Below are 23546 nucleotides of genomic sequence, written 5' to 3' on the forward strand. Positions count from 1 at the left end.
CTTGGTGGCAATGTTGAATCCCTGTACATTGAAAGGATCGATGCCATGATCTTGATTCTTTGTCTTTAGAGTCTTTCTGGAGGAGTTTCGTGAAGATTTTCTTGGCCGATTTGAGTTGTTTAATCGAGAATTGAACCTAGGATAATTAGTTATCATATATGCTAAGCATATGCTAGACATATGCTAGGATTATATCGAACATACCGACGACATAAGCTGTGAAGTAGCTTGGTTGACAGCAGTAACGGTGTCTTCCACATTTTCAAGTGGATTTTTGGAGGCATGAATGATATGTAAAATACCATTCTTGTCTGTATCAGGATACTCTGGGAGGATAAGGTGCTCCTGAACTTCGTAGGCGATCACAGCATCTCTAGAGCTAATGCTTACTTGGGTCCCGTCTGTTTCTATACCTGTTTGGTTTCGTTCCGTAAAAGGTGTAGAACATAGAGAGCTAGTATTTTCCTCATTATCCTCACAAGAATCGACATCAGATAACTCATATGTATTAGTGCAATCTTGGTACACTGAAGTTTCAGAGGCCGATCGTTGTCGCTGATATAAAATATAAGATTTATGTATGCTCTTATTTATAAAACGATCACTCACAGATGGAAGATTATAAAGAATTTGATTAATCTCTAATGCAGTACTAGTAGTAGATTGCGTAGAGATAAATATGTCAGAATCGGAATCCTCGAATAGCGATGGCGAGAGTAAAGACGCCGACATCTTGTGGAATTCGATACTTGGTAACAATCTTGAAAAGGGGTAAAATAAGGTGTTTAAAAAATTTTCTGCATTAAAAAATATTATATAATCTAGAGGTTTGGGTACGTGCGAGGTCGGGTACCTCATGGGTACCCAAAATTAGTCAGAATTTTTTGGGTCCGTGTGAACTTTTTTTGGGTACGCGTGAGCTGGGTGCCCATCAATCAGCCGTCCTGCGGCTGGGCGCGGGTACCCTCGGTGGAAACGCATTTAGGAATGTCGGAAAGTATATAACCCAATCCTGCTGGGAATTGAAGCCAGAAATGCTAAAAGGAAAGAGAGAGATCTCTAACTTTCGACTGGATGCTGTGACTGCTAACGATTCCTACGATGTTCGTTGAAACCGCGCTGAAGCAAATGACCCTGCAGAGGGTGGCTGTGGATATACTCGGCGTAGTTGGTGTGCTGGTAGGTCTTTGATTCTCCCTAGAAATAAAGAAGCTATCTTTTGATGAATCATCACTAACAATGGGCGCATAGACCATCGCCTACGTCCTCTACAACCGCCTCGTCCACCCACTCCGTCGTATCCCAGGTCCCTTCTGGGCCTCCGTGACACCATGGGCGCAACTCTACCACGGCCTCAAAGGTGATCGCCATCTGTGGCTGCACCGACTCCACCAGCAGTATGGCACGCACGTCCGCGTCGCCCCGAACTTTGTCTCCGTCAACACCGACCGTGGTCTACACGATATTTACGGCCATGGCAAGAAACTCCAAAAAGCCGATTTCTACAACGCGTTCACCGCCATCAAGGGCGTGTATAACACGCACAATGCGATTGATAAGACTATTCACGGGCGCAAGAGACGTGTTCTCAGCCAGGCCTTCTCGGAGAGTGCGCTCAAGGGCATGGAGGATGTGATGCTGCTGCATGTGCGACAGCTCTGCGCCGCGCTGGCGGGCGCGGATGGCAATGAGGGTGGTGAGAGCAAGGGTGTGGTCCGGAACATGGCCAATTGGTTCAGTTATCTCTCCTACGATGTGATGGGCGAGCTCTGCTTTGGAAAGAGCTTCGACATGCTCGTCACCGAGGGTCGCAGACATATGATTGGGTTGGTCGATCGTGCTGCGAATCGACACTATGTTGTAAGTTTAGACCTGGGCAGGACCACGATCTGCGTTTTAGGCGATTCCTAACTCATAACTGCAGTGTGGACTTTGGATGCCTTTGGACCGCTGGCACCTCGACCAGATCTTCATTCGCAAGCTTACACAGGACCGCTGGAACTTCATCATGAACTCCCGCGTGGAAGCGAACAAGCGGGCCCAGGAGCGTGCCCAGGCTGGTCGTGAGGCCAAGAAGGATTTCTTCTACTACCTGTTGAACGCAAAGGACCCCGAGACTGGCAAGGGTCTCACCACGCCCGAGCTGTGGGGAGAAGCCAACGTCCTCATGATCGCTGGTAGTGACACAACCTCGACCACTCTAGCCGCCACGCTGTTCTACCTGGTCCGCTCTCCGGAAACCCTGGCCAAACTCACCAAGGAAGTCCGCAGCGCCTTCTCTGCCGTCGAGGACATTGTCAGCGGTAGCCACCTTAATGAACTGGTCTTCCTCAAGGCTTGCATCGACGAGGCTCTCCGTCTTGCTCCCGCCGTGCCAGGCGCACCGCCCCGCGAAGTCATGCAAGGCGGCGCCGTCGTGGATGGAGTCTTCCTCCCCGCAGGCACCGACTGCGGCACACCGACCTACTCCATCCACCGACAGGCGCAGTACTACCGCGAACCAGAGACCTATATCCCTGAGCGCTGGATCGAAGGCGCAACCTGCAAAGCCTCCGGCGCCTCTTGGACGAGCACGAAGGAGGATGTCGAGACCGCGCGTCGGGCATTCTGCCCATTTAGCATTGGCCCACGTGGATGCATTGGCAAGAGCATGGCTTTCATGGAGATGCGTCTCACGCTAGCCCGACTGATCTTCCTCTTTGATATGTCGCTGGCTGATCGCCAGGGCGAGGATGCGAATGGTCACTTGGCGTTGGTAGACCACTTTACCAGCGCAAAGAATGGGCCTAACGTGGAGTTTCAAAAAGTGTTGCCAGTGAAATAAAATGGGGGATCCCCACAGATGTTATACAAGATGCAAGCAAATTAGCAAATGAGCCATAATGACATAGAATGAGAATATGTTCTTTCTTTCTCAACCTCAGACTAAAAACAGCTGAGAGTCAAATGTAAAGTCGAAGTATGCGATCGTAAGCAGTGTCGACTCGACAGGACACGGTTGCGCGCGCGTTCTTGGCAATTATCCTCCTTAGCGCCCCTAAAAACGCCCCCTCAAAACAAGCCCCAAAGAGCACCAGTGGAATCGTGGATACATATCAAGAATTGTTGAGGAGACCTCGCAAAGCTCAATTCAGCACTTCTGGCCCCCATGCCGCGAGTATGCCCTCCGCCCTAATTGTGACGTTCGCGCAATCGACCGTCCTCAATGCCATCTCCAACCTCCTGGCGCAGCTAATCAACCAGCGCAAAAACACCGTAAGCAGAGAACCCCTTGCAAGAAGACTACCAAAACATAAAGAACAAACCAGGACCTGAGATGACTATCAAGATCTAACAATCTACTACAGACCCCATTCAAACTCAACACCCTCGCTCTGCTCCAATTCATCACCTATGGCATCCTAATCGTGCCAATCAATTTCTACTGGCAACGCGCCCTAGAAGCGCGCTACCCAGGCTTCCCCTCCCGCGCCGAGATATCCAATCTCCTCCGCTCCTGGCGCTCACTCTTCTCCCTCTCTGCACTCCGGGCATTCTTCTTTTCTGCAATTTCATCCGAGGCCTCGCCGCGGCTTGGTGGTGATGCGGCGCTGCCTCGGCATCGCGAAAAGGAGGAGGAGAAGGAGAAGGAGGCGGAGGGTCGGTGGGTGCCTAGGGCGCAGCGGTCCGGATTGCATAGCTTTGTGATGAAGTTTTTGTTTGATCTGACTGTGGCGGGGGCGATGAACATTGTGCTTTTTGTGGTGTTGATTAATTTTTTGAAGGGAGAGAGTCTTGGGAAGGTGTGGGAGTTGGTTCTTGTGGTTTGTCTACCTCCCTCCTTTCTTTTTCCTGATAGTCTCTATATCGTGTTTATTTACTGTGATGAGATCTGTGGAGCAGTGCTTATTGATCTTTCTAGGATTTCCGTCCCATTATGATTGCCCGACTAAAGTATCGCCCCGTGGTTTCAACCTTGATGTACACGGTCATCCCTGTCGACCGGCGAGTCGTCTTTGGCAGCGCCTGTGGGGTGATCTGGGGTGTTTATCTCAGTTTGTATGCGGTGGTTTAGCTGGCTGGTGTTTTCTTTCTTTTCTTTCTCTACTCATACACTTATATTCTGGCGCCTCCTTTTCAATCTATCATAATACAGCGGGCATAGACCAAGCATTTTTTGCATGACCACACTGTTCAAATACTACTAATTGTCAATTGACTCAACCAAAACATCACTTCCAAAGTTGCTCATTAGATTGTATTACTTAAAAGTACCGAGGTATATAGAGCCATGCTGAACAACACTGTCCGAGCTGATGATCACGCAGACCCCTCTGCCCATCCGCAGATAGTAGCAAACAATATGCAAGAAGACCGAATAGGAGATATAAGACGAGGATATAGAAATGAATCAAGGGAGACTTTTCTTGTATAGCACCCTGGAAACACCCCTACCTCAAACCGCAGCCATTTCAATCTTCTTCCCCTTGACGGAGAGCCACTCGACAAAGATAGGTCCAATAAGTGACAAAGCACCCATGGCAACAGCCACATAGAAAGTCTGCGTGATAGCACCATTGTACGCAACTAAGACACGCTCCAAAACGGGACCAGAAACGACAGTGCGCAGCATCGTGGCGCCAGCCGCCACGAGCTCCGCCGCGTTGGCAGTTGGCGCATCCGCACGCAGATTCGCGAATAGCTGGTTTTGGAAGATGTTCTGGGCGACGGAGATAAAGATCGAGCCACCGAGGGTTTGGGCGAACATCACGATGGCGGTGCCGCTGGGGACATCACTAGGCTTGAGGGCTGTCTGAGCAACGATCATGGGTTGCTGCATGCCCAGGCCAAGGCCGATACCGAATAGGGCCTGGTAGCCGATCCACTTGGGGTGACCTGAGTTGACTTCGAGGGTGGAAAGCAGACCAGCACCAATGGTCATGATGATGGAGGAGGCGATCATGAAAGGAGTGTAGTAGCCACATGCCGTGACGAGACCACCAGCCAGAATGGAAACGAGTACCACGGAGATGATCATGGGTAGGTTCATGATACCCGACTTCACGGCTGAAGCGCCCTTGATAGCCTGGAACCAAATGGGGAGCTAGGTTCCTGTTAGCATCTGACTGAGATATGACCTGGGGGAGAGGGGCCAACTCACATAGTAGACTAGAACAAAGTAAGCCGCACCAATGGCCAGGGCATACCAAGCCGAACCCCAGACGTTACGGTTCTTGATCAGTCTTGGAGGTACAGTAGCACGTTCCTGACCCCACCACTGCACGCCAATGAAAATGATAATCAAGACACCGAAGACAACAAACAGCGCGATGATACGTCCATCGCTCCAGGGGTACTTGGTACCACCCCACTGCAGCGCGAGCAGCAAGCTGATGATAGCAGGGAGGAAGAAGAATGAGCCGAGCAGATCGATTTCGGCTAGCTGTTCCTTCCATCCCTTCGCGTCCTTGAGAGATTTGGAGGCCTTGAAGAAGAAGAGGATAAAGAAGAATGTGACGGCACCGATAGGTAGATTGATGTAGAAGCACCAGCGCCAGGTGAGTCTGTCGGTGAAGGCTCCTCCCATGCTGATAAAGTTAGCGAGGGTCTCAGTGAAAAATTAAAGAAAGAGACGTACAGCGGACCCGCAACACTAGCAATTCCAAACATCGAACCCACAAGACCCGTATACATAGGCCTCTTAACCAGCGGGACACTCTGAGTGATGATCAAAATCGAGCCCGAGAACAAGCCCGCAGCACCGAGACCAGCGATGGCACGACCACAAATAAGACCGACCGAGTTGGGCGTGACGGCACAAACTAGCGAACCAATCTCGAAGATTGAGAGAGCGAGTAGGTAGATCCATTTGATGGTGTAGAAGGTGTAGAATTTGCCGAACATCAAGGTGACGGAGCAGGTGGTGAGCAAGTAGGCACTTCCATACCAACCAACATCGTCGAGGGAGTTAAATTGATCGGTGATTTTCGGGATGGCTGTTGCGATGATTGTATTGTCCTACACAAGCAATTTCAATGATTGTAAGCGACTGTAAAGCTATCGGGTTCCAGACTGGCAAGGGGTGACATACCAATGCCACGCAGAACACACAAAGACACAACGCAATGGTAATGAGGAGAAGTCTGAAGGCCGTGGGGTATTCTGGCTCGGGCTCATTGGCTTTATTCTCTGCATCGTCATCACTGGAATTTTTATCCTCGTCCCTGGCGGCTTCTTTCTCGGTATCGTTCTTCACAACAGGCTCTTTGTTCGAGTCTTCATTCGGAGCCACCTCTGAGGCGTGATTTTCTCCAGTCATGCCTTTGTTGGTATCCTCGGGCGCAGTCGAATCCCGAATTGGCTCATCAACGAGGGTGCTCTCTTTCTCGCTGGGTGGCTTCGAAGACTTGTCTTTCTGGGACATGGCATCTGTATCGGATGACAATGCATTATGAGTCGCGAGCGGAGGGGAGGTAGAGGTCACGACAGTACTCTTATTCTGGTCCGCAGGCGTCTCCGTGCCCATCTCTTTAGGCGAACTGGAAGGATTGAAGAATGTAGACATTATGGGCAAGTTTGCACGGAGTTTGGAGAACATCGCCCAACAAACTGGGTATTAGGGTATAATATTGCAAGGGGATACGAAGAGGGGGAAAAGAAAAGAAAGGAATTGAACACGGACAACTGGCAATTGGGCAGAGGCGACTAATAAACCCAATCCATGCAGGCGGGCAGTCAGCACAAGATTGGCATTGACATTGCAACTGGCCCTTCGTACAGGTCTCATCATAGACCAGGGCGACCTTGCTGATGCAGTCAGCGTGTGTGGACTTGGCCAAGGGAAATTGGAGCACAGGAGAGCAGGACGGGGATCAAGGCAGAATCAGGATCAGAGCCAGGACGACTCCTCCGGTCGCACTGTCAACTATTGAATCTTTATTTCCATGTGGTACGTGGAAACTGGAAACATTCCGGGGTCATGGCGCGTGCATGAACTGGAGGGATACCTAAATGGGGTGAATTGAGCGGTCTGTAGCCAGTATATTTTTGTACTGCACGCTGTGTACAAGTGTACATATTAGGCAGTTCTCTGCATCTTGAAAACATTTCTTCACGTTTCTAACTTCGTATTAGTCAAGGCACTAGCAAGTGGATTACCGTGTCGATCATGCAGCCCCCATCTGGCTTATTAAATTGTCAGCGAAAGGTGAAACTGCGTCTCAGCCGCAGACTGGGCCGAGGAGACCATGCAAGGATCACGGAGCTAGAGGTAGCGGGTCTGGCCTGGCGGCCTTGGGGGCCCCACTTGGCAAGCACTGGAAAAAGCAGCGTCGTGCGTACACAATCAAATAGTGAGAGTCCCTTGCTCCAGCATGACGGTGAAGGCACCGTCATTGTTCATGTTCGAAGAAAAAGGGGTGCGAAGGAAAGGTGATAAGAGTGGAGGGACCGAGGAGATTCTCTTCTACAATATATCACAGACCATTAGGTGCCAATATACGGAGTATACGGAGTACTCCGTCCTACTTACCTCTTCGCTCTAGAGCTAAACATGGAAGCCAGGCCACGGGCTCCTGGGGCTAAACCCCACCAGAGCTTGTCGTAGTGCCTACTCTAAATATGAACATTAGACTCGAATCTTCCCAATGGGCCCGGATAATCCGATTCGGAGACGGAAACACCCAGTCCCCGACGGCTTCATATTCCAACACTCCCCGATCGGTTGGATAGCCTTGCCAGGATGGACCCGGGGGTGAATTCTGGAGAGCGGCACTGGAATTAAGGGAGTTAAGGGCATAAGCTAAGATCGTGGGCCTGATGCCCTGGAGCCTGAGGCACGAAATTCCTTAAACTGACAGCCCCCGGTCCAAAGAGGTTTAGCGCAGCCTGGGAGGCGGGCGGAGTTTGGAGTTAAGCTAGTTTGTATATCCTTTTGCCCGGAGAACTTCCCAGCGAGAATTATAGATGCATGTAGTAGTGTCTAGTTGCGATGTGCTTCATCTGTGTACTGATCTAGGAGTTCGTATTCCAGGGAGAAACGGTCTTTCCTCCAAAGGCATCTTGTAGTGTGCAGTGTTCAAATACGAGCCATTTATATCTATTGTCTGACATCAGCATTCAAGTAGACCCCCAAACTCAAAGGCATAGACAAGTAGAACAACATATGTAAACTTGACAAGATAGGACTTGTGGTCAATCAAATATGCTGACAAGTAACGCATCAGCCGCACGACAGTTATCCATGATGAATACGCGGTGAGCTAGCCGTGATATGGAGTTGTAAATCGGATCCGCCTCTTAATTCCGGATGACACCTTCTAAGATTGGTAACTTAGTTGGTCGAAGATGGTTGACGTAAGACCTCAATATAAATAGTAGAGGGGCAGAGAGGTTTGTGCTTGATATTCTAGGTATTCTTCTCAATTCAATCGATCGACCTGACTCCAGTCCTCTCGATCTCCTCCTCTTTCTAATCACAACCATATATACATCACACCTCAAATCCAAATATCCAACAAAATGGATGAAATCTTCAAAGCACCACCCGAGCCCGCGACCCTTCTCGGCCGCTATCGCATCCTCTCCTCTACGGCGGGCGTCCGCGTCTCCCCGCTCCAACTGGGCGCCATGTCCATCGGCGACGCCTGGTCGGCATACATGGGCAGCATGGACAAGGAGCAATCCTTCAAACTGCTGGACGCCTTCGTCGCTGCCGGTGGCAACTTCATCGACACCGCCAACAACTACCACAACGAGCAATCGGAGACCTGGATCGGCGAATGGATGACCGCCCGCAAGAACCGTGATCAAATCGTTCTGGCCACCAAGTACACCACCGACTATCGGACCTGGGAACTAGGCAAGGGCAATGCGCCCAATGCGGTGGGAAACCATAAGCGCAATATGTTTAACAGTCTGCGCGATTCGCTGCGGAAGTTGCAGACCGATTATATCGATGTGTTCTACGTGCACTGGTGGGATTACACTACCTCAGTCGAGGAGCTTATGGACTCGCTGCATATCCTCGTCGAGCAGGGCAAGGTCATGTACCTGGGTATCTCGAATTGTCCGGCATGGGTGGTATCTGCGGCGAACACGTATGCCCGCGCACATGGCAAGACGCCCTTCTCTGTGTACCAGGGCCGGTGGAATGTGATGCTCCGCGATCTCGAGCGGGAGATCCTGCCCATGGTGCGACACTTTGGTATGGCGCTGGCGCCGTGGGATGTCCTGGGTAGTGGACATTTCCAGACGGCCAAGCAGCTGGAGGAACGAAAGGCGAACGGCGAGGGTCTTCGCACATCGATGGGAACGGAGCAGACTGAGGGCGAGCGGCGCATGTCAGAGGCTCTTGCGACGGTTGCTGCGGAGCATGGCATCGAGTCGGTCACGGCCATCGCGTTGGCCTATGTGATGAGCAAAGCCCCTAATGTTTTCCCTCTCGTGGGTGGCCGCAAGGTTGAGCATCTGCATGATAACATCCAGGCGTTGTCGATTCGGTTGACGGAGAAGCAGATCGAGTTCCTTGAATCCGTCAACCCGCTTGACGTTGGGTACCCCTATAATTTCATTGGTTCCGACCCGGCCACTACTACTGGCAAGGCGGGCTTCCTTGCTCAAACGGGTGGACACGTTGACTATGTGTTGGCTCCGAAGGCGATTGGGTATTAGCACACTCTTTAGAATTAGGAGACGTGGGGTTCTGTAGAGATTGATAATTTGATGTATATATTCCACTCTAAGCACAATCTGATCTTTCCCTTTCGAAGCATCTCCGTTAAGCAAGGTTCACGGGTACAAATCATGTCAAAAGATTTCATTGATAGTTCATAATCAAGATGAATTCGAGCTAAGATGATGCAAAATATGTGCAGGGATATCGGATCCATGGATGCCGTTCCACGCCAGGACAATGTCTGTGCAACTCCGTGAGACCGTAACGAAACAATAAGCAAAGAACAAATCTAATGATACATCCTGCTGAGTGTACCAGGCAGAAGAAGAATCATGACAGAGAAGAGCATAGCATCCAAACGAGGACTCGGGTGCGTGAAGTCGTGGGGTCCCGAGAACTAAGCAATCCTAGCGTGACCCTAGTCGAGGCCGCCAGATTTGAAATTCTGGTTTCGGCGAAGCGCCCTTGCAAAGGGGTCGAGGTATGCAAAAGAAGAGGTAGGTTTGAAGCTAGATACGGTGCTTGTCCATAGCATGCCAAACAAAGAGACAAGACCAAAACCACCTTCAAGATACTGGCCCAGCCAGTAAACCGAATACCCCCGGAAAAGAACATCAAAGGGGGCGAACAGATGTGAAAATTTTGTGGGAATTGCGGAAAATCGTTATTTGGACTTCACGTTCATTTCCGATGGCCATGGGGGCTTTGCAGGCTCTCGTCCTTACTGGCCACCAGAGCGATCAAAGCAGCACCAACACCGCTGCCGTCCTTGGAGATACCAATGCGAACCTTCTTGTCACCAGCGACTCCGACCTTGGGTACCTCACGCAGAGCCTCGCGAATGTACTCCTCAAACTTGGGGTAGAACTCCACCAAGCTGCCGTCGACACCGATATCGACCATGGTCTCGGTCTCGAGCTTGCCAGTGTGGATGAGGATGGCGGCCATTGGGACGGCGCTCAGGCGGGCGGCACGCTTGCCGACGGCATGGACCAGGATCTTGACGGCCTGGCACTCCGCATCGCTGGGGTTCTCAATCTTCAGGTGATCCTTGAGAGCAGCCTTGACGTCGACAAAGTCCTTGGAGGTGTCGGCCTCGACTTGGCTTAGCAGGCTGGTATCCAGACCCCATTGGCGGTAGAAAAGAGAATCGGAGGGAAGAGAGACGTTGGAGGTCTTGTTGGGCTTGAAGAGGCCCAGGTCGGAGTTGTTGTGCATGGCCAGCAGGGCACGACGCAAGATTTCACCCAAGAACATACCCGAGACACGCTTTTCGAACATCTGCACACCGGGGTTGTTGCTGTCAGCATCCAGCTGCTGGTCGTAGACGGTGTCGGGCAGCACGCTCATGTGGTTGTCGAAGCTACCCCACTCGGCGTTGACGATCATCTCGCCCGTAGTGGTATCATAGTGCGCATCCTTCATGCTCTTGAGCTTGGTAATCTTGTCAAGCTTCTCGACGTAGGCTCCGTTGGTTCCGGTACCAAAGATGGCACCCAGCAGAGTGCCGGTCTCGCCGGGGAAGTGTACGAGCGAGCCATCAGTGTGCCGACGGTGTCGTTGACGAGCGCAGCCACGCGGACCGGCAGGTGGAGCTCGTCGATGGCGGATTGAAGCAGAGCACATACGTCGTGGCCAACGGCATCAGGGATGTTGAAGCCCTTGGTCCAGCGGATCAGGGTTCCGGAGTTAATTCCGCATTGGCGGACGGGGAAACTAAAGGTAAAGCCCAAGTCGAACAGGTCCTCCATGTCGGTGCCGTCGCGTCTCCGGAGCAGGTGAGCCTCGAAGTGCTCGTTGTGGTGAATGCGGAGGAAGGCCTCGATTTGGCGGGCCAGGAAGAGGAAGAGATCCTTGGAGGTACCGGAGGCCATGAGTTCCCGCGGGATCATGATCTTGGACTGAGTGAGGGAGAAGGTGGTGTCGCCATGGAGCTGAACGGAGCACACACGGAAGTTGGTGCCACCCAGGTCGACTGCGAGGTAGAGACCCTATTCTCATGGTTAGCGGAGAAAGCTCGAACCCATTGCTAGCCAGCTCATCGGTCCAAGACTGCACCTTTTCGGTGCCATTGGGCACAGCGGTCACGAAAGTGGGAATTTGGCTTAATGTGGTGTTTTCCTGTGCCAGACCCTCGTTTGATTGTTTGATATACTCATCAACACCACGCTGGACCTGATCCGCGGGGTAATCGAACTCGCGCGCGATGCGCGTGGCCTCGTCCAGCAGAGCAGACGACATGGTGGGGCTAGTAGTAAAAGATCAAGGGATCTTCCGCGGGGAGCTAGTTCGATAGGGAATAAACGCAGGACGAGGGTAGAACTACCACGCGGGAGGGGTGAAGGAGGTCAAAGATGAAGAGCAAGAGGAGAGGATGAAGGGATTCGAGAACGAAGAAAGTCCAGGACCAAAGACGAAGAAAAAGACAGCGTGCCAAGTGGGATGGGATGGCGGGGGATCCATGAGGTCAGTCCTCGGCGGGACAAAGTTACGGTACCGTATGGGTATGGGTATGGTATGGTAACTCCGCCATCCATACTCCCGCATGCATTAAGCCCAGTATTGGTCTTGTATTACTGAAAAAGTATCGGCTTCACCGGAGCCAGACTGGCTCGGCGCTTGAGGTATGAATGTCATTCGGAACGCATAGATTGCGAGGATTGAGATATCGGGTCCTTCTAGATGCATTCTTTTCTTCATTGTACCTGATCTTAGGTTGCTCTACATCAGCAAGGAACCGCATGCAGCCACCCTCCCACGCGCCCCCTGCATTCCAACTCTGTTGATGGTCACACTTGTACGCCCTCGTTCGAGGGGAACGTCGTCACCATACAGCAGATTACCTAAATCCCCCCAAGCCACCAAAATCCATAATTACCTGTGCCTACTTTTCGGCCCAGTCATGACGGCATGAAATGCTTTCCCTGAAACGACTGAAACTACGGAGATGACAATGTGGGGAGCTGCTCTGACTGGTCAATCGGTCGGTCTTCTCTCCAGTGTCTCCATGGCACACGTCTTCCCCCGACTTCACCGGTGAGCAACAGTGGCTTAGGCGCTCACGGAAACACGGAGGAGACGGGGTGTTGGGGCGTGAGGAACAGGGGACGGGAAAATAGCGACAGTCGGTCCAGGAGAAAAAAAGCAGAGGGCCCGAAGAAGACAACGCAAGACACACAACGTCGTATGCAGCGCACAGACCAAAAGTATGAATACCCCGGCCGCGGAGAGAGAGATATTAGGGAGATTTCATCCGAAGGGTGTTTTTGATAGTCCTATTGGGCACGATCGGAGGATAGTGCTCCTAGAGCGTCCATGCTACATGATAGTAGTGTCCTATCAGGGTGAACAAGAACCGAAGAGGGTGTATGAACCCCAATACACAGCATCCATCGTCATTTTGACTGACTTTCTCCGTCCCACACGCCCCGTTGGGCGTTCCTGGGGCACGTCTCAGTCCTCGGGATCCATCGGGCCACACGGCTTCCCTCCAACTCGGCTCCCGAATGGGTTCGGCTGGCCCGAGTCTTCGGAATCCCGATCGCCTATTCATTTCCCATGACTAACGCCTGCCGCACGGTGGGGGAGTGGAGGAAACCCTAGGCCAATTATTGAATTCAGTTCTGGGACCAGAAGGTTCTTCGGAAACGTTTATTCCATGGGTGTGCATTTGGCTTTCAGCCCGTGTTGATCTTCTCCAGCGGTGGAATTCATACGGTAGTAGTACATACAGAAGTGTGGCCGTCAAAGAGACAATTACGTCAGACTGCATTGCCAGCCCATGCAGGTGCGGCTCCAACACGTGGAACCGTGTGCAGGAACCGTGTCTCCGACTATCATGGCCACGTTTCGAGTGCCAGTAAGGTAGCTACATCTATCGCTCCGGGCAGTGATTCCATCCAAGTCAAATCAAGTCAATTTCATTCGTAAGAGATCCATCAGAAGCAAGTTATCAATCTCCTTCAGAGCAACAATTTAGGACATTGATCAAACAGCAAAGAAACAAAGTTGTCCATTCACCCCAGGGGTTCGGCAAGGCTTGGAAAAGGTGGCCACGCAAAAAAGACATTCTGCACAATCCCATTGTCTTCACAGTGAAAGCTCCTGGAGACACTGCTTCAATGTCTTTTGCAGCTTCAGAGCCTCCACACGACGACGGCTAGTCTGCGAGGACTCCGCGGCCAAGCGCAACAAGTCCTCATCTGAGTAACCGCTGACAACATTTGGGTCAAACACACCCGGCAAAGGGGCGAGAACATGTCTTTCAATAACTTGGCGGCATACATTGTCCACAAAGGTTTTCATGGCGACCTAAATGGGTGATGAGTTTGATTGGCAATATCAGAACGCGGCTGGGTTACCTTGTAGTAGGCATTGAGATCTATCAACGCCTCGGAGCAAGAACGGTCTACCATGTTGACCTCGACACGATTTGTAGCGAACCAATCAGTCTGCTGACGTCGTACACACTGAGATTCGACCTGCCGTACGAATCTGGGTTTATCACATTTTTCACGGTGCTTTCAAGGCTTATACCAACGGGGCGTAGTTAGGATATCACACGCCACGTGAATTTCGCATTCTCATGTCGCGCCTTCTGGATGTTGTCGGTGTAGTAGTGGTTGTACGTGATTGGATGACCTTTCTCATCCTGCAGTAGTTTAACAAGTTCTTTTTGAGACTCTTTAACGTTTTTGTCGAGAGCAGTCTTCACGTTCTTCCACAGCTTGTTACGAACCGTGACGTCCTTCAGGATCGATTTCAAAACCGAACTCAGATATTCAGGTACCAGGACCACGATGCTGTCAACGTGGGATCGAGAAATTTTACTCCATGAAGCAGACTGAGCGTGAAACAGTCTCTGCAACAGGGAATGATTGTAGTTTCCTGGCAATTCTCGACCTCTCGTTTCAAGGTACATCTTTTTCTGTTAGCCATGGCAATTCGAATTACGATTTATAGACATACCTGCTTGACCCAAGCTAACATCTCCGCTTCTGTGACCAAGAGCTCTTCACCTTCGGTTGCTTCAGCCGATTTGCCAGCGGAATCGCCAGCGTCTCCTGCAGCATCACCAGTGGAATCATTTGTAGGGTCATTTGTCGAGCCAGTAGGGGAGTCCCCTTCGTCTGTTTTATTGACAACCTTACGCTTCTGACCGTGCAGCCTCATGAAGTCGGCGAACTTTTCGTTTTCGATATGAACTGCTGCACGAAGACGAACATGTGTGTTCACATCTCTCTTTGGAGAATGTGTTCCATCACGGACATCGTGATTTCCCTCGAGTCCATTTTTGACAACTGACTGAAACTCAGTACTGACACGAGTGAGGAACATACGGATCTGGGTTGGCCGCGATCTCTCGGGTCCCAAAAGGGCGATCTCCCTGCAAACCTCTTCAATAAGACGATACATCTCTTCTCGCACCTTCGGGAGCTCTCGCTCGATGTGAGTGTCAAGGAGTTCTTGCAAAAAAAGACGAAGGTTCTCGATGCCAACTCTTGATTTATCAGGAGCTTGAGCCTTCCAAGGTGCGCTCGAGAAGAAATCCAATTCGGCTTGAACACGCTGCCGGAAAGTGAGACCCCCCTCCAATTCTGTTGGTGACGGATTCTTCATGAGAAAGAAGCCGTGGTGTAGCCTAGTCCGATCCAGGTTCTTCGCCAGGCGTGCAACGCGTTCCTCTGTTCCCTTGTTGATGAGATCGGGCTTCGTAATAATTCCAATTGTTCTAATTCCCTCCTTGTCAAAATGACGCGCTCGTTGTATGATGGTCTGCGTCTCGGCATCGCTGGTAGCTGGTATGACGGCGAGGATAATGGTGCGCGAGCTCTCAAGATAGGAGTCAGCCAGGCTCCGCACCATGTCAATGTCTTGTGGATTTTCCGAGACAGATATCAGGCCAGGGAGATCCACAAATGTCAGGTGTAGCCCAGTATCACCGATCACTTCCAGTCGAAGGACATCCGTGGCGAAGGAAGGGGCATCGGGTAATTCACTAGATCGCACCCCCATCAAACGAGAGGCTTCTTGAATGATATCAGGCAGCTCGTCAAAGCTCTCAAACTCGCGGCTAAAGGCCGCGAACTGCTCTCTTTCTTGAGGGGTACGAGAGGGAGATGGTATGAGACTGACTGCTTTTCTGCTAGTGGAGGTGTTGTGACGAAGTATAATCTCTGTAGGGAAACGTGTGCAAAGGCCATCTTGTCGGGGGAATGGACATCCGCTGATACCTTCAAGAATGGAGCTCTTCCCTGCAGACTGATCACCACATACCGCGAGCTGTGGCAATGCAATGTGGTCGCCAACTCCGAGAGCTCGAACATCATCGATTTGATTGAGTCTTTGGGAAGTCTTGCCAGAAGCTAGTCCGCCGCCAATTTCGTAAATGTGAAGGATGTCAGATTTTCTATGGCCCTCGTGGGGAAGATTCAAATGCTCCATGTCGTCTATGTGGAAGAGTCAGAAGTTGGTTGCAGGAATTGACAAGCAAATGGAGACAAGTTACACGGCGAAAAGTGTCAAGAGGAAGATTTTGCAAGGAAGTAGATTCTGTTCTGATACGATAAATTATATTTGCTCCTTTTCTTTCTTTCTTTCTTTCTGTTTGAGTTTCATCAATGTCTAGCAAACAAGAAAACAGCGGTGCTTTCCCATTCGGGTAAGTCCCATATTGTTTGACACCTGTCCAGCACCTCCAAAATGCCATATATTTCGGTTCCTTCATCATGCAAAGAATTTGCAAGCAAGATGATCATTGTGGCTTTGATCAATTAAGAAGGCTGAGGGTGCAGTCGCAAATTGATTGCCAATCGATCTTTGCGCGCCAGCAACATAAAACGACTTGAGGTTCCTTGAAGGACCCTGTTTCGCTATACTATACAGAAAAGTGATGTCCTATATTGACAACATCCAAGCATAAAAACCCCATCGGAAGCATTTTTGAATCTGAATGCAGTGACTATTTATATTTTTACCAGACCTAATTCCCGCACTAACACAATTCATATTCCACTGGTACTGGTACCTTAACCAGAGGAGGCAACTGGGGGGATGACTAACCAAAGCACACGTGACCGAAGTATCGGAGCTTCGGGTGAACTGGGGCGTCTCTCACAACCGCCCTTCTCTTGACTGACTTGACGGCATTTACACCTTCCAATCGGAACAATGGGTGCTGGCAGTTCCAAGCCTGAGGCTGGGGGTAACTCCCAACATGTCTTCTCCAGGTAAATTGACTCCCCGACGTTGAACCGCCATCGCGATGCCGAATGGTTTATGGCGGGAACCGGAACCACGAGACCGGATCGATCAAGCGCAATTGCTGTAACGTTCAGCGATTAGAATCGCTGAGCGCAGTCAAATAAGATATAATTGGATACCAGAATCCGCTAACATGCACCCTCGCGCAGCAACTCCCCCGTCCAATTCTCCTCCAACCTAGTTGAAGCCCTCCAGTCCACCTCCGAGGTCAGTCGAATCCCTCACAACACATTATACGACCTCCAATCCCAAAACCACTCATACTCATACACATCTACATAACAGACGGACTCCTCCCGCGCTAAGGCCCTCGAACTCGAGATCCAAAACCGCGTCGCCCAAGAACTCCAACGCCTCCGCGAGCGCGAGCAGCAAACCCTCGCCGAGATCGAGAAGCGCCTCGCCGAAGTCAAGGACACCGGCTCCATCCCCGTGAGCGCCGCCACCGCACCCGTCGCCGCCTCCCCCTCCGGCTACCCAGTCGCCTCTCTCAACCTGGACGCCCCGCGGATCCCCTTCGCTGGCCGCGAGTACGAGCCGGCGCCTGTTTTCGCCGCGCCCCAGGAACCCGTCGCACAGCAGCAGCCCGTTGTCAACCGCGAGATCTCGCGGGTCTCGGTTATGAGCGAGATTGACGTGCTGCGCAGCCGTCTGGATGGACGGAGGAAGTTGGTTGAATTGGATGAGGGTGTTGAGAAGGCCAAGGCTAATGTTGTTAGTTGTCTGCGGTTGAATGACCGGCGGCCATTGGATTGCTGGAAAGAGGTGGAGGCGTTTAAGAAAGAGGTTGCGAAGATGGAGGCTGCCTTTGTGGATCGCATTGTGGGTTAAATTAGCGGCAGATGATACCGCGGGCTTGATGGGAAGCCTTCTTGACACTGTCTCGACCGTGGATGCTGTACTGTATGTATAGAAAGTGCTTTTTCTTCTTTTGGTTTAGTTGCCATGATATTGCATGGGATAGAATTGATCCTACATGAACCCTCTATTACACATGATATCTATGAAGTATAGGTGTGCCTTATTCATGGGCGTTCATATCTCATCAAGTATCGAGTGCAACCACGTTAAAGGGTATCAAAACATCAACGATCCTATCACACGAGCTCCCACACTCCCAACCGTCCAAACTTCTCTCCCGCCGTCCTAACAATGCACATCTTCCTCTCGGATGGTTTAAAATTAGGTAGCAACACCTTGGACAGTAGAACTGAACCAACTCCTGTGCCCTTACCCTCGGAAAGATTGAAGTTTCCCGTCGTCACAAAGCCAATGAGATCATCTTCAGGGGGCACTTCCAGATGTTCAGATCCAGGATCTTCGGGGATCGCAGTGCTAGCCAGTGCATCAGCGAGCTGGCGTTGCGCTTCCTCACTAGAGAGAGTAGATCTTGCTATGTGAACGACTTGCCGTCCATTACTCTTCTTGTTGGATGGGGAAGCAAGATCGAGCCACTTTTGCCGCAGGACTGGATTTGTCGGAAGGCGATAGATGCGTGCAGAAGGAGTGGGAGTGCCACGACTGGAGAGAGTAAGGTGGATTGTAGCGAGGGCATACGGATCAATTGGAGTTTTGTTGAGCTTGTTGAGGAGCAGATTTGTTTCACTCAATGGATAACGGATATTGTGGATGTTGGATGGGGGTGTCGTGGAATCGGTCGTATCGGCGTCCTTTTTAGCAGCATCCTGGCTGATTGGATCCTTCGGCGGGCCGTTAACGAGTCTCTGCCAGTCACACGTCCAGCCATAGCCAATCTCTCCCTTGGGATGACCATCGCCCAAAACGAGACTGTCAAACTCGACTCGGCGCCCTTTGGGTCGTCGCTCCCACTGGCGTCGAGATTTCTCGGCCTCGCGTTGGCTCCACTCCCAGCCTGCTCGGGTACCAGGGAAATCGCCGGGGAACCATCCCTCGCCCGCCTCGAAAGCAAGCTGTTGTTGCTCCTTCAAGCCACCAAAACGTGGATTTCCACCGCTTGAGAGTGGATAGAACATGAGTGAATACCATACCGGAACCACACATTTCCACGGGAGAAGTACTGTCCAGGATCCTGGCGCAGTGTTCCGTTTTGACCGGGCCTGTGGTCGACTGGTAAATATCATGACAGGGATTTGCGGGTCGGTAGATTGTGCAGCAGGGTATTTGCCTGGACCGGCGAGTGCACGGCGGCGGTTTATCGCCTTTTGGCTTGGTAGCTGTCGAATAGCCGCGAGGCGACTTGGGCGGTCGAAAAGAGAAGATGTGCCTTGCGTTTGGTCGGGTGACCAAGTAGAGAGCAAGACAGCCAAATCATTCATGTGCGATTCGTTGTCCGGAACTTTAAGGCTGCGCGGTGGAAATTGGAGACGTGGATCAGAAACAGAGAACGACAAAAGAGCATTCCGTGGCAGTGATGATGGATTAGATACGCCGAGTAAGGATAGCCAGGTAGCCTCGGGGCTCTGTGCTGTTAGACCATCCGGGCCTATGACAGGCTGCAGTGTAGCCAAAAGGGCCTCAGTAGACCCTGGACCAGTGATTTCAATGCTACCAATCTCAAACCGTAGGTCCTCAACCATAACCGGCGGGTTCTGTCGCTTGGAAATCTCAAGCAAATCTGTCCATAACTGCAGGAATGCAGACGGGTGGACCCGGATAAAGAGTTTTCGTCGCGGTTTCTTCAAGGTAGCAGAAGCTTTGTCTGCGTCGACCATTTCAACATCCTCAACCTTGGGCTGCACACACCAAATCAGCGTAATAGGCGCAATGGGTCTGGCGGGCTGTTGCTTCTCAAATGCCCAAGCTTGCAAAGACCGCGTTCCAGCCCTCCACTTCTTGCCCTTCGCACCCCATGCCTCGTCGCTATTGACACCAATCCCACGCAGCACGGCTTCGATGCAGGCTTCTGTCCCTTCTAGCTGCACGGTAGACATATAGCTCATATCCCACGCCACAGCACCACGGGCACCACGAGCTCGATGTGTTGGCCGATAACTCTTCTCGGTAGGTGAAAGAGGAATTGCGAAGCGCCAGATCGGATCCTTAGTGGTAGCCATATGAGCTCGCTTCGCATGGAACATGTGCGTTGGGAGCCAATTCTTGCATCGCTGGCGCTTGCGGTACTTCGCGTCTGCTGGGGGCGGGCGTGAGAGCTTGCCCTTTTTGATTTTGGGCACTCGGGGCGCAATGTTGAACGTATGGCTGCCTTCTTCCTTGGCGGTAGCTTTGTTCTCATTGTCTCGCTTGGTTCTTGCTGCTAATCGTCGGTTCTTCGATTTGGCATTGAGGTTTTGTAGGCGTCGAGCGGCTTCGAGGCGGATACGCATAATCTGGCTTGATTTGCGGCGCCGTGCAGTGACCGTGGGGGTATTGTCCTCGACCATCTACCATTTGGGTTCGTCAGCTATCCATGAAATTTAATTGTGATCCAACACTGGAGAGGACCGTACCTCTCGCTTTGCCCGCGCCCGCAACCTTCGCGGGACTCGTTTCACATTGTGACTCGCCGTCCGACGTCGCAGTGAGCGTGGCACTTTCTGAAACGCGCGCGTCGTCAGCGCATTTTTCGACCGCTGCATGCCATCCTCCAAGGCCTGGATCTCGAACGCTCGCGCGGCGGCGTATGCAGCGACATCGAGCTCGCCTGTTGCAGAGAGGGCGGCGTCGGTGGACTGCACAGCTAGAGTACGTGCGTCAAAGGTTTTCGCACGCTTTCGAGCAGCTCCGGTCGCACCATGGGATCCAGAGGCGCCAAATGGCTTCCTTTTTGCGGGATTGGAAGCCATGGTGGGACCTGTCGAGGTTCCAATGTTGAGCGAGTAGTGTCAAGCGATAAAAAAGTTGCCGGGCTTGGCGCGTCATTCCAGGTGATCGGCGACCCCACGGAAGAGTGCCACTTAGTTTACATCACCGATTTAGTCCTAGCTCGGGGCAGGTACTTGATGGATTTTTGTTCCTTTAACTTGGAGGGAAAGAGGAAAAAGGCATAATTATTCATTGATCGTATCAGAATTTTCAAGTTATCATCAAATTCCAATACCGTCATCAAACTACGTTATACACAATCTCGAGAAAGATATACATCCATCACTTACATCACGACAGCCACATGGTCATCCATGTACTTGGTGATGTCGCCCAAGAAGCAAGCAGCCAGGATCGAAACAGCACCAAACGCAATACTGACATAGTACACCCATTTGTAGGCCTCGGCGTAAGCGATCTGACCGGCCCCGACAACCATCTCATAAGCGGTTTCGTTGCCAGCAATGCCAGGAATCTTCTGCAACTCGGTCAACAGAGAAGCACCGGTGAGCTCGATGGCTTCGGTGATAGCCTCGACGCTGGTGATGTTGAGCTCGGTCGTCATCACACCACCGATATAGTACGTCGCGGCCGGAATAAATTTGTTGATGAAGACGTTGTAGTAGATGGTGTAGCCGACACTGCCACCCACCACACGGATAGATAGGGTGAGGGCGGAAATGGTGGCAATCAGATCGTCGGGGCAAATAATGGTGGTGATAATCGATGCAGGAACGACGATTCCACCGATTCCGAGGCCAGCAAGGACGAGAAGTCCCCACAATTGGTGCATGTTGTCAACACGACCGATCGCAAGAGCACCACAGCCTATATGACTAATTAGCGCGCTCCAATAAGTTATCTTGCGGATGCTCAACAGATCACTTACCGGCAGTCATAAGAACGCTGCTCACAATCAGGAGCTCCTTATTATGTCCTCGGAACACACTAAGCAGGACCAGCACGATACAGGCACCAGCCAAGATACCGAAGCCAACAGGAAGACTGCGAATACCGACACCAACCGGATCATGTCCGTACACGTTGAAAGATTCAGTGGGCCAGAACATGAGCACAGAGAAAAAGTTGGCTCCCGAGATGAAGGTGATGACCAGGGTCAGACCCAAGGTGCGAGGCTCCTGCTTCAGACGTGTCGGGAAGATTGGGTATTTAGCACCATAGATCTCCCAGAAGGCAAAGGCAATCAACATAACGAAGCCGAGGATAAGTGGAGCAAGGACGTGAGCAGAGCTCCAGGGGTACTGTAGAGAGATAAGACAAAATGCGTTAGAACGGCGAGAAGAAGCAATGTGGACTCGGGAAATCAAACATACCATATAACCACCCCACTGCATACCGGCCATGAACAAGATAAGACCAGTGATACTCAAGAAGCCACCAACAAAGTCAATGCGACTAATAATTTCCTTTCGACTCAGGCCAAGCGAGTTGACTCGAGGAGGAGGCTTGTAGAAGAGAACGGTGATCAAGAGACCGAAGCCGTTCCAGGCACCGCAGAATGCACCGACGTAGCGCCAGTTGCTGTGAGCGGCAATGAGCTGAGCCCACAGCACGGACGGGCAGAAGGGCACAATGGTGAAGATCAGCACAGCAACGTAAACACCACGCTTGCGGGTCGGCGCCATCTCCGAGGTTGCGGCCAGCGCAGTCAGTTCGTTGACACCAGCGCCAGCACCGGCAATGGACATACCAGCTGGACGATTCAGTCAGTATGTGAAACAAAACTACGGCATTAAGTATCACCAACCAATGAAGGTATTCATAGTATTAGCAGTGCTGCTCACGATCATACCGAGACAGATGAGGGAAGCACCCAGAATGGCGACATAGCGACGACCGATCAAGTCTGAAAGAGATCCGACGAATGGACAAACACCCGCGAGAGCGAGCAGGTTTCCAAGGACCTGTTGCACCACCAGGATTAGCGTATGGGTTGCAGGTTAACAGTAAGGTCTACTCACAAACCAGATCCAACGGTCCGCTCCACCAATAGATCCATAGATATAGGGAGGAATACCACCTGTTGGGATTGTCAGTGGCTGCCTTTAGAATGACTAGACAGGGGATAAGCCATACCAAACAGATAAACAGGGATCTGGCTGCCAGTCCACAGGAAGGCCATGGCCGTGAAACCCATGAAACGACGGAAGGTCATCTAGATATCGCTGTGAGGATGATTGGCACCTTAATCCTGGCCTGCCGAATCCTTACCGGAATGTTCTTCTCGGACTCGTGAAGCCCCGCCTCATTGGAGCTACCATCAGCGTCCCTTTTGTGAATATGCTCCTGATGCTGCATGACGGCCTTCTCATCGCCCTGCGCCGGAGTCTGGACGTCAATCGACCCAGTCATAATGGGCAAGTAAGGTACAGCAGCAGTACAATGCTCCGAATTGAAAGAAGTGCCGCAGGTGGCAAGAAGACGAAGAACAAAAAAAGGAACCTTAGCAAAGGGAGATGCCAATTCCCAGCATAAAGATCTGACAGACCACTCCACTTGAGTGGGGAAGACGAGCAGATATATCTTTGTCAAAGCGACAATGAGTCTCCTGGCATGAAACGTTGCGATCGCACCGCGTCGCGCCGGAACGGTAGTGTACTAGGGGGGTCCACTGCTATCTGGGTCGGAGCAGTCCGCAGGCAACCTGGCCAATCAGTCGAAGGTGGGTGGGTGTAGCAAAGGGTGGCCAGAGTTCAGTTGGAGAGCGTATAAGCGATAGCCGGGGTGGCCAGCTCAAAATCCAGAAAATACCGAGGTACGCTTAGCATTGCTTGGGCGTTTCTTGGAATTTCTTGGACTTGACGGAGTTTGTCCTGAGGGCCTT

General features: G+C 51.6%; 9 protein-coding genes across 9 annotated transcripts; 4 read left to right on the top strand and 5 right to left on the bottom strand.

The window, feature by feature from the left end:
- Positions 1 to 1101: 1101 nt before the first annotated feature.
- On the top strand, positions 1102 to 2824 carry N7458_008806 (cytochrome P450; the record flags this gene model as incomplete). The annotated part of the gene is made up of 3 exons (XM_056912188.1): positions 1102 to 1179; positions 1252 to 1860; positions 1925 to 2824. 3 exons carry the CDS (start codon positions 1102 to 1104, stop codon positions 2822 to 2824), a joined length of 1587 nt encoding a protein of 528 aa, XP_056761037.1.
- A 335-nt stretch (positions 2825 to 3159) lies between these two features.
- Positions 3160 to 3920, top strand: N7458_008807 (uncharacterized protein; the record flags this gene model as incomplete). Its single annotated transcript, XM_056912189.1, has 2 exons — positions 3160 to 3255; positions 3348 to 3920. The coding sequence occupies 2 exons, from the start codon at positions 3160 to 3162 to the stop codon at positions 3918 to 3920; spliced, it is 669 nt and encodes a 222-aa protein (XP_056761038.1).
- Positions 3921 to 4435: 515 nt separating this feature from the next.
- On the bottom strand, positions 4436 to 6544 carry N7458_008808 (MDR family MFS transporter; the record flags this gene model as incomplete). Its single annotated transcript, XM_056912190.1, has 4 exons — positions 4436 to 5083; positions 5141 to 5567; positions 5618 to 5997; positions 6071 to 6544. 4 exons carry the CDS (start codon positions 6542 to 6544, stop codon positions 4436 to 4438), a joined length of 1929 nt encoding a protein of 642 aa, XP_056761039.1.
- A 1955-nt stretch (positions 6545 to 8499) lies between these two features.
- On the top strand, positions 8500 to 9651 carry N7458_008809 (putative aryl-alcohol dehydrogenase Aad14; the record flags this gene model as incomplete). The annotated part of the gene is made up of 1 exon (XM_056912191.1): positions 8500 to 9651. One exon carries the CDS (start codon positions 8500 to 8502, stop codon positions 9649 to 9651), a length of 1152 nt encoding a protein of 383 aa, XP_056761040.1.
- Positions 9652 to 10336: 685 nt separating this feature from the next.
- Positions 10337 to 11896, bottom strand: glkA (glucokinase glkA; the record flags this gene model as incomplete). Its single annotated transcript, XM_056912192.1, has 3 exons — positions 10337 to 11089; positions 11140 to 11646; positions 11714 to 11896. The coding sequence occupies 3 exons, from the start codon at positions 11894 to 11896 to the stop codon at positions 10337 to 10339; spliced, it is 1443 nt and encodes a 480-aa protein (XP_056761041.1).
- Positions 11897 to 13744: 1848 nt separating this feature from the next.
- N7458_008811 (putative dynamin GTPase) lies at positions 13745 to 16099 on the bottom strand (the record flags this gene model as incomplete). Its single annotated transcript, XM_056912193.1, has 4 exons — positions 13745 to 13966; positions 14017 to 14136; positions 14217 to 14576; positions 14624 to 16099. The coding sequence occupies 4 exons, from the start codon at positions 16097 to 16099 to the stop codon at positions 13745 to 13747; spliced, it is 2178 nt and encodes a 725-aa protein (XP_056761042.1).
- Positions 16100 to 16825: 726 nt separating this feature from the next.
- On the top strand, positions 16826 to 17749 carry N7458_008812 (Mic19 family protein; the record flags this gene model as incomplete). Its single annotated transcript, XM_056912194.1, has 3 exons — positions 16826 to 16884; positions 17068 to 17125; positions 17204 to 17749. 3 exons carry the CDS (start codon positions 16826 to 16828, stop codon positions 17747 to 17749), a joined length of 663 nt encoding a protein of 220 aa, XP_056761043.1.
- Positions 17750 to 18015: 266 nt separating this feature from the next.
- Positions 18016 to 20682, bottom strand: N7458_008813 (ribonuclease P/MRP protein subunit POP1; the record flags this gene model as incomplete). Its single annotated transcript, XM_056912195.1, has 2 exons — positions 18016 to 20280; positions 20347 to 20682. The coding sequence occupies 2 exons, from the start codon at positions 20680 to 20682 to the stop codon at positions 18016 to 18018; spliced, it is 2601 nt and encodes an 866-aa protein (XP_056761044.1).
- A 305-nt stretch (positions 20683 to 20987) lies between these two features.
- On the bottom strand, positions 20988 to 23074 carry N7458_008814 (putative MFS drug efflux pump; the record flags this gene model as incomplete). Its single annotated transcript, XM_056912196.1, has 5 exons — positions 20988 to 21529; positions 21591 to 21963; positions 22036 to 22415; positions 22515 to 22626; positions 22934 to 23074. The coding sequence occupies 5 exons, from the start codon at positions 23072 to 23074 to the stop codon at positions 20988 to 20990; spliced, it is 1548 nt and encodes a 515-aa protein (XP_056761045.1).
- Positions 23075 to 23546: the final 472 nt, after the last annotated feature.

The sequence above is a fragment of the Penicillium daleae genome (genome assembly GCF_028827525.1).
Source record: "Penicillium daleae strain IBT 16125 chromosome Unknown utg000008l_segment0_segment0, whole genome shotgun sequence".
Classification (NCBI taxonomy): Eukaryota; Fungi; Ascomycota; class Eurotiomycetes; order Eurotiales; family Aspergillaceae; genus Penicillium; species Penicillium daleae.